General features: G+C 36.0%; 1 protein-coding gene across 2 annotated transcripts in view; it reads left to right on the top strand.

Moving 5' to 3' along the window:
• Positions 1–14565, top strand: part of ARHGEF9 (Cdc42 guanine nucleotide exchange factor 9) — a 150481-nt gene extending 135916 nt beyond the window's left edge. The window contains exons 9-10 of one of the 2 annotated variants that reach the window (XM_088029009.1): positions 13180–13339; positions 14511–14565. In XM_088029009.1, coding sequence (XP_087885135.1) covers positions 13180–13339; positions 14511–14565 — 215 coding nt within the window. Of the gene's footprint in view, positions 1–13179; positions 13362–14510 lie in introns of those variants that run through there. The other variant, XM_028126593.1, reaches the window with a different exon arrangement.
• Positions 14566–14921: the final 356 nt, after the last annotated feature.

The raw sequence follows: 14921 nt of genomic DNA, 5'->3' as shown, positions 1-14921 counted from the left end.
AAAACCATCAATTCATAAAGGAAGATAGGAAGAGAGGAAGAAAAGAACAAAATAACTATAAAACAGAAAATAATTAATAGGGTGGCAATAGTAAGTCCTTACCTATCGATAATTACTTTATTATTTTTTTCTACAGTTTATTTAAATTCAAGTTAGTTAGCATGTAGTGTAGTACTGGTTTCAGGAGTAAAATTTAGTGATTCATCACTTACATATAACACCCAGTGCTCATCCCAACAAGGGCCTTCCTTTAATGCCCATCACCCATTTAGCCCATCCACCCACCCACCTCCCCTCCAGCATGTAAATAGATTCAGTTCTCTTGTCAATGTGCATAGAATGGCTGAATGGATAAAAATACAAGACACAACTATACATTGCCTACAAAGGACTAAGTTCATCTTTAAGGATATACATAGCCTCAAAGTTAAGGGATGGAAAAAGATACTCCATACAAGTGGAAGCCAAAAAGAGAGCAAGGGTATTTATCTGATACTTACATCAGATAAATAGACTTTAAGTCAAAAACTGTCACAAGAGACAAAGAAGGTCATTATATAAAGATAAAGGGTCAATTCATCAAGATATAATATATATGTACCCAGAACATAATATATAAATTTTAAATATATATGTACCCAATATGGAGCACCTAAATATATTAAGCAAATACTAACATATCTGAAGGGAGAAACAAATATAATAATAGCAACAATTGACAGATCACCTAGACAAAAAATGATTAAGAAAACATTGGACTGGAAATATATTTAGACCAAATGGACCTAAAAGGCATATAAGGAACATGCCATCCAATAGCAGCAGCTATTTTCTCAAGTACAAATGGAACATGCTCTAGGGTAGTATGTGTTAGGTCACAAAACAAGTCTTACAAATTTAAGAAGACTGAAATCTTATCAAGTATCATTCAACCACAGTGGTGTGAAACTAGAAATCAACAACAGGAAGAAAACTGTAAAGTTCACAAATATGTGGAAATTAACACACTCCTGAACAGCCAATGAGGTAAAGAAGAAATCAAAAGGGAAATAAAAAATATCTTGAGATAAATGTAAGTGAAAACACAACATACCAAGTTATTAGATGTAGCAAAATCAGTTCTAGGAGGGAGGTTTATAGCCATAATGCCTACACAATGAAAAAAATCAAATAAACAACCTAACTTTACACTTCAAGGAACAAGCAAAAGAAGAAAATTTAAGCCCAGTGTTGGCAGGAAAAAAGAAATAACAAATATCAGAGGAGAAATAGAGACCAGAAAAACAATAGAAAAGATCAATTAAATTAAGAGCTGGTTTTTGAAAAGATAAACAAAATTGACAAACTTTTAGCTAGACTAAGAAAAAGGGAGAAGACTTAAATAAAATCAGAAATTAAACAGGAGATGTTACATATGATGCCACAGAAATAGAATCATGAGAGTGATTCTGTGAACAAGTATATACTAACAAATTGGATGACCTAGAAGAAATGAATAATTTCCCAAAAAAACATCCAATGTATCAGGATTGAATTATGAAAAAAAGAACATACCAAAAATGAGTAAAAATATTGAATTAGTAAGCAGAAACCTCCCAATAAAGAAAAGCCCAAGAATAAATGGTTTCACTGGTGAATTGTACCAAGAATTTAAAACTGTCAATCCTTCTCAAATTCTTCAAAAAAACTGAAGAGAAAGGAATACTCCCAAACTCATTTTATGAGACCAGCATTACACTGATACCAAATCCAGATAAGGGCACTTTAGGAAAAGAAAACCACAGGACAATATTCCTGATGCAAAATTTCTTAACAAAATACTAGCTAACCAAATACAAGCACATTAAAAGGATCATACAGCATCATCAAGTGGGATTCATTACTGAGATGCAAGGATGGGTTAACATATGCATCTCAAAAAATTGTAATACACCACATTAATAGAAAGATAAAAATCATATAATCGTCTCAATAGATTCTGAAAAAGCATATCCTTTCATGATAAAAACTCTCATCAAATTAGGTACAGAAGGAACTATGTCAATATAATAAAGGCAATATATGGCAAATCCACAACTAACATCATATTTAATGGTGAAAGTTTGAAAGCTATTTTTCTAATATAAGAACACAGTGGTGCCCAATCTCACCACTCCTATGCAACATAGTGCTAGAAGTCTTAAGCAGGGAGCATTCGGGTAAGAAAAAGAAGGAGATTGTATCCAAATCAGAAAGGAGGAAGTAAAATTGATTCTGTTTGACTATGACAAGATTTTATGTATTTAAGAACATCTACAAAACACCCACAGCTAACACCGTGCTTAGTGATGAGAGACTGATGCTTTTTCCACTAAGATCAGGAAAAGGCAAGGATGTCCAGTCTCATCACCTCCATTCAACATTGTTCTGGAGGTTCTGGCCAAGACAATTAGGCAAGAAGCAGAAACAAAAGGCATTCAGTTTGGAAAGGAAGAGGTAAAATGTACCTCTGTTTGCAGATAACACAATCTTACATATAGAAAACCCTACAGAATACACACACACACACACACACACACACACACACACACACACCACTATTGGAGTTAATAAATGAATTCAGCAAAGTTGCAGGATATAAGATCAATATATAAAAATTAATTTTATTTTTGTACACTTATTAAAACAATCTTAAAATTAAGAAAATCCATTTATAATGTTAACAAAATATTTAGGAATGAATTTAATAAAACAAGTATAAAATTTATTCTCTGCACACTACAAGACATTGTTGAAATATATTTAAAAAGCTCTACATAGCAAAACATCCCATGTTCATGAATTATAAGACTTAATGTTGCTAAAATGGCAATATTCCCCAAATTGATCTATAGATTCAAAATAATCCCTCAATCACAGTCAACTTCTTTGTAGAAACTGACCAGCTGATTATTTTTAGTTTATTTTTTATTTAGTATTGTTGATATACAATGTTACATTAGTTTCAGGTGTACAACATAGTGATTCAATTTCTCTATACATTATGTTGTGCTCACCACAAGTGTAGCTGCCACCTGTCACCATACAATTCTATTATAATATAATTTACTGTATTCCTTATTCTGTGCCATGACTTATTCATTCCACATCTGGAAGCCTGTATCTCCCCCTTCCCTTTATGCATTTTGCCTACCCCCCTTTCCTCTGGCAAACGTCAAGTCTGATTCTACTTTTTGTTTATTTACTCATTTGATTTGTTTTTAGATTCCACATAAGAGTAAAATCATATGGTATTTGTCTTTCCCAGTCTGACTTAATTCACTTAGCATAATACCTTCTAGGTTCGCCTATGTTGTTGCAAATGGCAAGATCTCATCCCTTTTCATAGTTGTGTAATATTCCATCACACACACACACACACACACACACACACACACACACACACACACACACAAAACACCTTATATACATCTTCCTTATCCATTCTTCTGCTGATGGACATTTAGGTTGCTTCCAAATCTTGGCTATTGTAAATAGTGTTGCAATAAACATAGGGATGTATGCCTATCTTTTTGAATTAGTGTTTTTGATTTCTTTTGTTCAATATCCAGTTATTGGGTAATATAATATTTCTATTTTGAATTTTTGAGGACATTCCATACTGTTTTCCACAGTCACTGTATCAATTTACATTTCTACCAACAGGGCACGAGGATTCTCCACATCCTCACCAACACTTGTTATTTTTTGTCTTTTTTCTTTTAGCCATTCTGACAGCTATAAGGTGATATCTCATAGTGGTTTTTATTTGCATTTCCTTGATGATTAGTGATGTCGAGCATCTCTTCATGTGTCTGTTGGCCATCTGGATAGCTTCTTCAGAAAAATTGACAAGCTGATTTTAAAATTCGTATGGAATTGCAAGGATTCCACAATGTCTAAAACAATCTTGAAAGGGAAGAATAAAGCAGGAGGACTCACCTCTTGATTTCAAAGTATGGTCCTCAGACCAACAGCATCAGTAACATGTGAGAATGTATTAGAAACACAAATTATCAGGCCCTTCCCCAGACGTACAACAGGTGATTATGTTACAGCCTCAAGTTTGAGAATCATAACTGGCGTAGACTGCAAATGAGATTAACTACACAAGATGAATTTAATTTGCTTTTTCAACCTCCCCATTCTCTGGATACTTCTTTCTTTCTTTATACATAGAAGATAAAAAGAAAGACAAAACATTGATGGAGAGGATATATAAAACCCTATTTCCTAATTAGAACGAAATTCCTTTCCACTTTGGATTTATCTGTTCTGACCAGTAATTTTGAATGTGACCTTTGGCTGGTCTAACTTGATTTGCACTTGATACTTATTGTCTAATGGCTTGTTGCTACTGGTAAAATCTTCAGCACACAAAACCAAACATTTAGAATACAGTATGAATAAACATTTTGAACAGAGATTATGTTTCATTATGCCTGGCATGGTGTGCTTTATAGCTCTGATTTTAGTTTGAAGACTCAGGGAAGGCAAATAGGTTTCAGAAAATAAAGAAAGAAAGGGCAGGGGAGGGGAGAATATATTCCCCATCTGGCAGATTAAGACAAGAGAGCTAAATTAGTCAGAAGTTTTATAGCAAGGAGAACAGAGGAATATAGTGCTCAAGCATAATTAAGCTATGGAGCCCTCACTGGGGAAGAAGGGGGCTAGGGAACAGCAGGGCTGGCTGAAGGCCTGGACAGAAGAGACCAGGGATTGGAGGGGACTCTGTGGGAGAAGCCCAGAGGGCAAATCAGGACTAGGGTCTCACACCTAAGGACCAGTGGCATGGACTACTAAAGGGCTGGAGTTGGCACTCACGGAAAAAAAAAAGAAGAGGAAAAGAAAGGATTTTGTATGTAGAAAATCCTAAAGACTCTATCAAAAACACTTAGATTTAATCAATGAATTCAGTAAGGTTTTAGGATGCAAAATCAACATACAAAGCTCAGTAGCATCTATACACCAACAATGAATTATTCAAAAAACAAAATAAAACAATCCATTTATAAGAGTATCAAAAATGATAAAATACTTAGGAATAAATCTACCCAAGGAGGTTAAAGATGTGTTCACTGAAAACTCTAAGACATTTATGAAAAAAATTATAAACAAAAATAGAAGATATCCTGTGCCTGTAGATTGGAAGAATTAATATTGTTAAAATGTCTGTACTACCCAAAACCATTCTATAGGTTCTGTGCATTTCCTATCAAGATTCAAATGACATTTTTTTACAGAAATAAGAAAAACAATTCTGAAATTTGTATGGAACCTTAAAAGACTGTGAATAGCCAAAGCAATCTTGAGAAAGAACAAAGCTGGAACCATCACACTTTCTGACTTCAAGCTATATTACAGGGGCACCTAAGTGGCTCAGTCGGTTAAGCGTCTGCCTTCAGCTCAGGTCATGATCTCAGAGTCCTGGGATTGAGCCATGCATCAGGCTCTCTGCTCAGCAGGGAGTCTGCTTCTCCCTCTCCCTCTGCATCTCCCCCTGCTTGTGCTCTCCTGTTCTCTTTGTCAAGTAAATAAAATCTTTAAAAAAGCTATATTACAAAACTATGGTAACCAAACAGTTTAGCACTGAGAAAAATACAGATAGACCAAAAGAAAAGAATTTAGATCCCAGAAATAAATCCATGCATATACAATCAAGTAAAATCTGACAAGGGAGCCAAAAATATTCAATAAAGAAGGACAGTCTCTTCAATAAGTGGTTCTGGGAAAATTAGATATTCACATGCAAAAGGAAGAACTAGACCCCTATGTTACACCACTCGCAAAAATTAATGTAAAATGGCTTAAAGACTTAAATATAAAGCGTGGAATCATCAATTACTGTAAGACAACATGAGAGAAAGATCTTCTTGACATTGGTTTTGGCAATGAATTATTGGACATGACACATAAAGCACAAGTAACAAAAGAAAAACAAGTGAGATCAAATCAAATTTAAAGGTTCTGTACAGCAAAAATCAACAAAATAAAAAAGCAACCTATGGAATGGGAAAAATATTTGCAAACTACATAGTATGTGATAAGGGGTTAATATCCAAAATATTAAAGGAACTCGTACTACTCAATAGCAAAAACCCACAAATAACCCAATTAAAAAAGAGGCAAAGGACCTGAATGGATACTTTTCCAAAGAAAATATTCAAATGGCTAATAAGTACACAAAAGGGTGCCCAACATCACACTAATCATCAGGAAATTTAAATAAGTACAATGAGATATCACTTAACACCCGTTAAAATGGCTATCAAAAGACAAGCAATAATAAGGACTAACAAGGATATGGAGAAAAAGAAACCATTGTATACTGTGAGAATGTAAGTTGTACAACCAGTATGGAAAATAGTATGGGGGGTTTGTCAAAAAATTAAAAAATATCTTGATGAAGTCCCAAAAGTTCATTTTTGCTTTTGTTTCACTAGCTTTTGGAGATGTATCTTGAAAGAAGTTGCTGTGGCCGATGTCAAAGAGGTTACTGTCTATGTTCTCCTCTAGGATTTTGATGGATTCCTGTCTCACATTGAGGTCTTTCATCCATTTAGAGTTTATCTCTGTGTATGGTGTTAGAGAATGGTTGAGTTTCATTCTTCTGCATGTCACTGTCCAATTTTCCCAGCACCATTTATTGAAGAGACTGTCTTTTTTCCATTGCATATTTTTTCCTGCTTTGTCAAAGATTATTTGACCATAGAGTTGAGGGTCCATATCTGGGTTCTCTATTCTGTTCCATTGGTCTGTATGTCTGTTTTTGTTCCAGTACCATGCTGTTTTGGTGATCACTGCTTTGTAATATAGCTTGAAATTGGGCAATGTGATGCCCCCAGCTGTTTTTCTTTTTCAACATTTCCTTGGCAATTCAGGGTCTTCTCTGATTCTGTACAAATTTTAGGATTGTTTGTTCCAGCACTTTGAAAAATGTCATTGGAATTTTGATGGGGATGGCATTGGAGGTATAGATTGCTCTGGGTAGCATAGACATTTTTAACAATGTGTATTCTTCCGATCCATGAGCATGGAATATTTTTCCATCTTTTTGTGTCTTCAATTTTTTTCATGAGTGTTCTGTAGTTCCTAGAGTATAGATCTGTTACCTCTTTGGTTAGATTTATTCCGAGGTATCTTATGGTTTTTGGTGCTATTGTAAATGGAATCATTTCTCTAAGATAAAAAGCTTCTTCATAGCAAAGGAAACAGTCAACAAAACAAAGAGGCAACACACAGAATGGGAGATGATATTTGCAAATGACACTACAGATAAAGGGCTGGTATCCAAGATATGTAAAGAACTTCTCAAACTCAACGCCCAAAAAACAAATAATCAAGTCGAAAAATGGGCAGAAGACATAAACAGACACTTCTCCAAAGAAGACCTACAAATGGCTAACAGACACATGAAAAACTGTTCATCATCATTAGCCATCAGGGAAATTCACATCAAAACCATACTGAGATACCACCTTACACTAGTTAGAATGGCAAAAATTGACAAGGCAAGAAACAACAAATGTTGGAGAGGTTGTGGAGAAAGGGGAACCCTCTTACACTGTTGGTGGGAATGCAAGTTGGTATAGCCACTTTGGAAAACAGTGTGGAGGTGCCTCAAAAATTTAAAAATAGAGCTACCCTATGACCCAGCAATTGTACTCCTGGGTATTTACCCCAAAGACACAGATGTAGTGAAAAGAAGGGCCATATGCACCCCAATGTTCATAGCAGCAATGTCTGCAATAGCCAAACTGTGGAAAGAGCCAAGATGCCCTTCAACAGATGAATGGATAAAGAGGATGTGGTCCATCTATACAATGGAGTATTACTCAGCCATCAGAAAGGATGAATACCCAACTTTGACATCAACATGGATGGGACTGGAGGAGATTATGCTAAGTGAAATGAGTCAAGCAGAGAAAGTCAATTATCATCTGGTTTTACTTATTTGTGGAACATAAGGAACAGCATGGAGGACATTAGGAGCAGGAAGGGAAAATCGAAGGGGGGGAATCACAGGGAGAGATGAACCATGAGAGACTATGGACTCTGAGAAACAAACAGGGTTTTAGAGGGGAGGGGGGAAGGAGATGGGTTAGCCCGGTGATGGGTATTAAGGAGGGCATGTATTGCATGGAGCACTGGGTGTTACACGAAAACAATGGATCGTGGATCACCACATCAAAATCTAATGATGTATGGTGACTAACATAACATAATAAAATAAAAATAAAATAAAAAATAGGACTGCCATATGATCCAGCAATTCCAGTTTGGGGTGTACATCTAAAGGAAATAAAATCACTGTCTCAAAGAAATATCTGCTCCCTATGTTCATTGCAGCATTATTCACAATAGCCAAGACATGGAAACAACCTAAATATCTTTTGGCAAACAAATAGATAAAATAAACATGGATAAAGTACACACACACACACACACACACACACACACACACACACACACACACGGAATATTCAGTCATAAAAGAAGGAAATCCTGCCTTTTGCCACATCATTTCTGAACCTGGAAGGTATTGTTCTAGGTGAAATAATTCAGAGAAAGACAAATAACGTATGATCTCACTTATATGTGGGATGTTATAAAAATTGAACTCATAGAAACAGAACAGTTTGGTGGTTGCCAGATGCAGGGGGTATGTGGTGGAGGAAATGAGTAAAGGTATTCAAAGGATACAAGCTTATAAAATAAATAAGTTCTGTATAGCATGGTCACTAAAGTTAATCATACTGTATCGTAATTTTGAAAATTTTTAAAGAGCAGATCTTAAAAGTTCTAATCAAAAGAAAAAGTATGTAACTATGTGAGGTGATAGATGTGAAGTAACCTTAACGTGGTTATCATTTTGCAGTGTATACATTACATCAAATCATTGTTGTACACCTTAATCTTATGCAATGTAATATGTCCATTTTAACTCAATAAAACTGATAGAAAAAAAATAAATAATCTGAGCAGACCAATAACGACTAAGAAGATTGACTTAGTAATCAAAAACCTCCCAAAAAGAAAAGCCTAGGACCAGATGGTTTCACCGGTGAATTCTATGATTTAAAGAAGAATTAACACCAGTCCTTCTGAAACTCTTCCAAAAACTTGAAAGGAATAGTTCCAAACTCATTTTATGAGGCAAGGATTACACTGACACTAATGCTAGATAAAGACAATACAAGACAATGCAGGCCAATATTTCTGATAAATATAGATGCAAAAATTATCAACAAAATACTAGCAGACCACATTCAACAGCACATTAAAAGGATCATACACCATCATCTAGTGATTCATCTCTAGGAAGCAGGGTTCATTCAAAACATTCAAATCAATAAATGTGATACACCACACTAACAGAATGTAAAATAAATCATCTCTATAGATGCAATAAAACATCTGACAAAATTCAACATATTTTCTTTTTTTATTAAGTTCAATTAGCCAACATATGTACATCATTAGTTTTTGATGTAGTATTCAACAATTCATTCGTTGTGTATAACACCAAGTGCTCATAATGTCACATGCCCTCCTTAATGCCCATCACCCAGTTACCCCATCCTCCCACCCACCTCCCCTTCTGCAACCCTCAGTTTGTTTCCCAGAGTCGAGTCTCATATGGTTTGTCTCCCTATCTGATTTCTTCCCATTCAGTTTTCCCTCCCTTCCCCCTATGGTCCTCTGCACTATTCCTTATATTCCACATATGAGTGAAACCACATCAACATATTTTCATGAAAAAAACTCTCAATAAATTTTGTATATAAGGAACATACTTCAACATAATAAATGCCTTATGTGACAAGCCTACCAATATTAACAAGCATATTCAGTGGTGAATGGTTAAATGCTTTTTGTCTAATAGCAGGAACAAGATAAGGATGCCAACTCTCACCATTTCTATTCAACATACTGCTGGAAGTCCTACCCAGAGCAATCAGGCAAGAAAAAGACATAAATGCAGAAAGGAAGAAGTAAAATTGTCTCTGTTTGCAGATGACATGATTTCATGTAAAAAAAATCTAAAGACTCTCCTAAGAAATAATATTTTTAAAAAAGCCAATCTGAAAAAGTACTAGAATAATAATGGAATTCAATAATGTTTCAGGATACAAAATGTAAGTACAAGAATCATTTGTGTTTCAGTACAATGAACATTGAAAAGAGAAATTAATGTAATAATCCCATTTGCAATAGCACAAAATAGGATAAAGTACTTAGGAATACATCTAACCTAGGAGGTTAAAAATCTGTACACTGAAAACTATTAGATATTTATAAAAGAAAATGAAGAAAACACAAAAAATGAAAAGATATTCTGTATTTATGGATTTTAAGAATTACTATTGTGAAAATGCCCTTACTACCCAAAGCCATCTGTAGATTTATTGTAATCCTATCTCAAATTCCATGGTATTTTTCACAGAAGTAGATAAAACAATTATAAAATTCACATGGAACCAAAAGAGACCCTGAATAACCAAAACAATCCTGAGAAAGAAGAACCAGGCTGGTGGCATCATGCTTTCTGATTTCAAACTTCATTTCAAAGCTATAGTAATCAAAACAATATGGTACTGGCATAAAATCTGACATATAGACTAATGGGAGAGAACCAAGAGCCCAACTATAAACCCATGGTCAACCAATACTTATCAGGAGGCCAGGAATACTCAATGGGGAAAGGATAGCCTCTTTTATAAATGGTATTGGGGAAAATTGTATGTTCACATGCAAAAGAATGTATTAGATCCCTATCTTACACTGCTCAGAAAAATTAACTCAAAATGAATTAAAGACTTAAGTCTAAGACTCAACACCATAAAAATACTAGAAGAAAATATAGGGAAAATACTCCTTGACATGGTTTTGGTAACAAGTTTTTGAATATGACAGCAAAAGTACAAGCAACAGAAAAAAAAATAGTGGGACTACATCAAACTAAAAAGCTTATGCACAGCAAAAGAAATAATCAACAAATGAAAAGACAACTTACAGGGTAAGGGAAAATATTTGCAAAACACATATCTGATAAGGGATTAATATCCAAAATATATGAGCAGCACATACAACTCAACTACAAAAAAAAAAAAAAAATGGGCAAAGGACCTGAATAGACGTTTTCCCAAAGAAAACATGCATTTGCCCATGTAAATGTTCTATAGGTGTAAGAAAAGGTGTTCAATATTTCTAATCATCAGAACAATGCAAATCAAAACCATGAGATGTTATATTTGTTAGAGTGGCTGTTATCAAAAAAAAAAAAACGAGATAACAAGTGCTGGTGAGAATGTGGAGAAAAAGGAACCCTTGGACATTGATGGTAGGAGTGTAAATTTGTAAGCTACTCTGAAAACAGTATGGAGGGTCCTCAAAAAGTTGAAAATAGAGTAGTCATCTGATCCAGTAATCCTACTTCTGAGTATATATGGGAAGAAAATGAAATCAGGATCTCAAAGAGATGTCTGCACCTTCATGTTCATTGCAGCATTATTCACAATAGCCAAGACAGTGAGCAACCTACATATCCTTCAGCAGATGAAGGGATAAAATAAATGTGATATATACAGTGGAATATTATTCAGCCATAAAAATAAGGAAATCTTGCCATTTATGGAAACATGGATGGACTTTGAAGGCATTATACTATAAAAATATAAATACTATATGATCTCATTTATATTGGAATCTAAAAACAACCTTATAAACAGTAAGTAGATTGGTGGTTGCCAGGGCCTGGGATTGAGGGAAGTATCAAGATGTTGGTCAAAGGGCACAAACTTTAGTTATAAGATGAAGAATTCTGGGGATATAATGTATAGCATGGTGACTATAGTTAATATTTTAACTTGGGAGTTGCTAAGAGTGTAGTTCTTAAATGCTCTTACCACCAAAAAGAGGTAATTTTATGAAATGATGGATTTACTAACTAACCTTATTGTAGTAATCATTTTGTTATATATGTGTGTGTGTGTGTATCAAATCATCACATTGCACACCTGAAACTTACAGAATGTTATACACAATTATATCTTAATAAATCTTGAAAATAAAAGTAAGAACAAAAACAAAACAATATTGGCTTTTAGAAAATAGCTCATTGCTTCCTACTGAAGTGCCAGTGGCTGACGATGGCTCAATATGATACTGCTTCTAGGGTAATGGGATCAAGTCATCAAACAAAGGCAAACAAAGAAGCTGTAATGTTGAAATTTCAGACATTGGTCTGCAGATGAGGAAGCTATTTGGGAGCAGGAGAGAGGTCTTCACTGCATTCTGAATCATATGCTGTATGCTATTATGTTCTGACTATAGGTTAGGATTAAACTTTAAATTTACCCCCCCACACACCCTGGAATCCCCTATTCATGTGAATTTTGCTTTGAAAATTGGTTTCACCAAAATATGGTTTCATCACATGGTGTAGAATACTGGATCACTTGTACCTTAACTTTTAGAAACCCATTTTCCAACAAAAGACCTGCTTTGAAGTCAGTAGTTCTTAACCAGGCTCTTTTGACACTTCTGGGGGGGGAGTTGAAGAGGGAGAAACCAAATTCATTTGAAATTAAATGGAAATTGTTGGGTGATTTGCAGGACCAAGTCTGGCATAATGGATTATGGTCTCTTGAAAAGAGCTCTGGGGAAGCCTGGGTAGTGCAGTCAGTTGAGCGTCCAACTCGGTTTTGGCTCAGGTCGTGATCTCAGGGTCTGCCCCTCCCCTTGCCCCTGCTCTAGCTCTCTCTCTCTCTCTAATAAATAAATAAATCTTTTTTTAAAAAAATAAAAGAGCTCTGAACTGAGAAAGAATGTGGATTCTATCCCTTGCTTTATGACCTTGGGTATGACATTTCACCCCAGGTCTCAGTGTCCTCATCTGTAAAACCACTGATGACAACACCACAAGATTCTCAGTGATACCTGAGTAAATGGGAAAGTGTGTATTGTTGCATTAGTCACCATACCATTCCAAAATCTGTTAAGGAATGTACTTCTTCCTTTGGATGATTTTCAGTTCCAGTTCACACTCTCTAAAATAGGCTGCCTTTAATTGTCTGCTCAAAGTGGTCACTGGGTGATTTGGGAAACCCCTTGCTACTTAACTTATACTCTTTCCCTTTGATCTCCCGTCTACTCTAGGTGTCAACTCTGCCCGCTCAGTTCCTCCTTCCTACCCACCACCGCAGGACCCGTTAAACCAGGGCCAGTACCTGGTCCCTGATGGCATCGCTCAGTCACAGGTCTTTGAGTTCACCGAACCCAAGCGCAGCCAGTCACCATTCTGGCAAAACTTCAGCAGGTTAACCCCCTTCAAAAAATAATAACTACAGGGAGGCAGATAATTTTAAAATAAAGTAAATAAAATTATATTTATAGATGGACATTTTTTTGGAGAAGCACTGTTGAAATTTATATATATATAAATATATATACCTATATATATTTATATATAGAGAGACACACACACACAGACCCTTGAGTATACATACACACACACACACACACACACACACACACACACACACACACAACAGAAGGACCAAAAAAAAAAAACATTTTCTGTTGTTTTGGGGAAGTGAAATCTATAGTTGGTAGGAAGAGGTACCAATGACTTCGAAACATGTGATCCCTTCTTAGAAGTTTTCTGTTCTTACCCTGTCCCCCTCCCCTTTATTTTCAGAAATTGACACTTCTATGTGTTCCTTTTCTTGTTGAGATAATCTCTTTGCTCCCTTGTGAGTGATTCATTGACTTGTCATTATTACCATAGATGTGTTTGTATTGTTTTTATTTTCTTTCCTGATGATACTGATGCTGATAACTTTTGAATTTACTTTGATGTGATGGAGTTTGGGAGTTTGAAATTTCTTTTTTTCCTTTTCCTTTTCAATGGGTAAAGGGAGGATTCCCCTTTCTCTTTTCCCTCAGCTGACCATCTGTGAATGTTTCTACAGCCCGGCAGTTGCCCCAGACAGCTTTTTCCCTGCATCTTCTGTCCTCAGTCGTGCCAGTCTAGACATGCTCTGTTGTGCCCTGTGACATAACTGCTTGATATTTCTATTGCTTTCACTGTGTTTTAGATGTCATAGAGGGATCAAAACCAAACAGAATCAAGGGAGAGTCAGAGTATAATAATTCTGGAGAGGACTTCTGTTCAGGGAACATTCTGCATTTGGGCTCTTCTCCTAGCACTGGGGGTTCCCATGTTATAGCACTGCTGGATCCTGAGCAGTTTTGTATCTGGGGTTTAGTTTGAGCCAGTTTTTCTCTTCTTCAAGCTGATTTGGTTATGGTGTTCCTTGTAGGCCTCTCCCTCCCCTAATCTAAACGATCAGAACTTGAAGCAAAGGGGCTGAGACTCTGCTTCCCAGGGGAGGGAGTCAACTGCCTCTAGCACCAAATAGGCTTAAAGTTGGGGTTCCCCACTGAAATCATTTCAGGGGCCTGGTCATCCCTGCTTCCATTTTCAGATTACAGGCAGCACTTATAGGAGTCTATGAAGGGGTCAAGACAGATCCCACCTGACCAAGATCATCAGCTGCCTTCAAATTATTGACCTGGACAGGATAAAGAACAGGAATGGGCATGGAAAGAGGCAGCCCTAGCCCAAGATATGTACCTGCAGTTCCTACCACTCAAGTTATGTGAGACTTTCCCCATTGTTAACAGATTGCATGGACAATCTTCCATGATTACTTCCTTCTCCTCTCCCTGTTGTCCTTCTTTCTCCTGTTCTCCTGGCACAGGAAAATTCCTGCTATCAGCATAAAGAACTTCTGTCACTCTAAGAAGGCCCTATTTCCAAAATTCTCCCATCCCAGGACATTGGAAGCAAGTAAGTGAGGAGCCCAGGGAAACTTCCCTATGGAGAAAAGATCTGA

Source organism: Eumetopias jubatus, unplaced genomic scaffold, assembly GCF_037043125.1.
Source record: "Eumetopias jubatus isolate StellerSeaLion01/CBP00866 unplaced genomic scaffold, mEumJub1_p1.0 scaffold_11, whole genome shotgun sequence".
Classification (NCBI taxonomy): Eukaryota; Metazoa; Chordata; class Mammalia; order Carnivora; family Otariidae; genus Eumetopias; species Eumetopias jubatus.
This window is presented reverse-complemented; position numbering and strand designations above follow the sequence as displayed.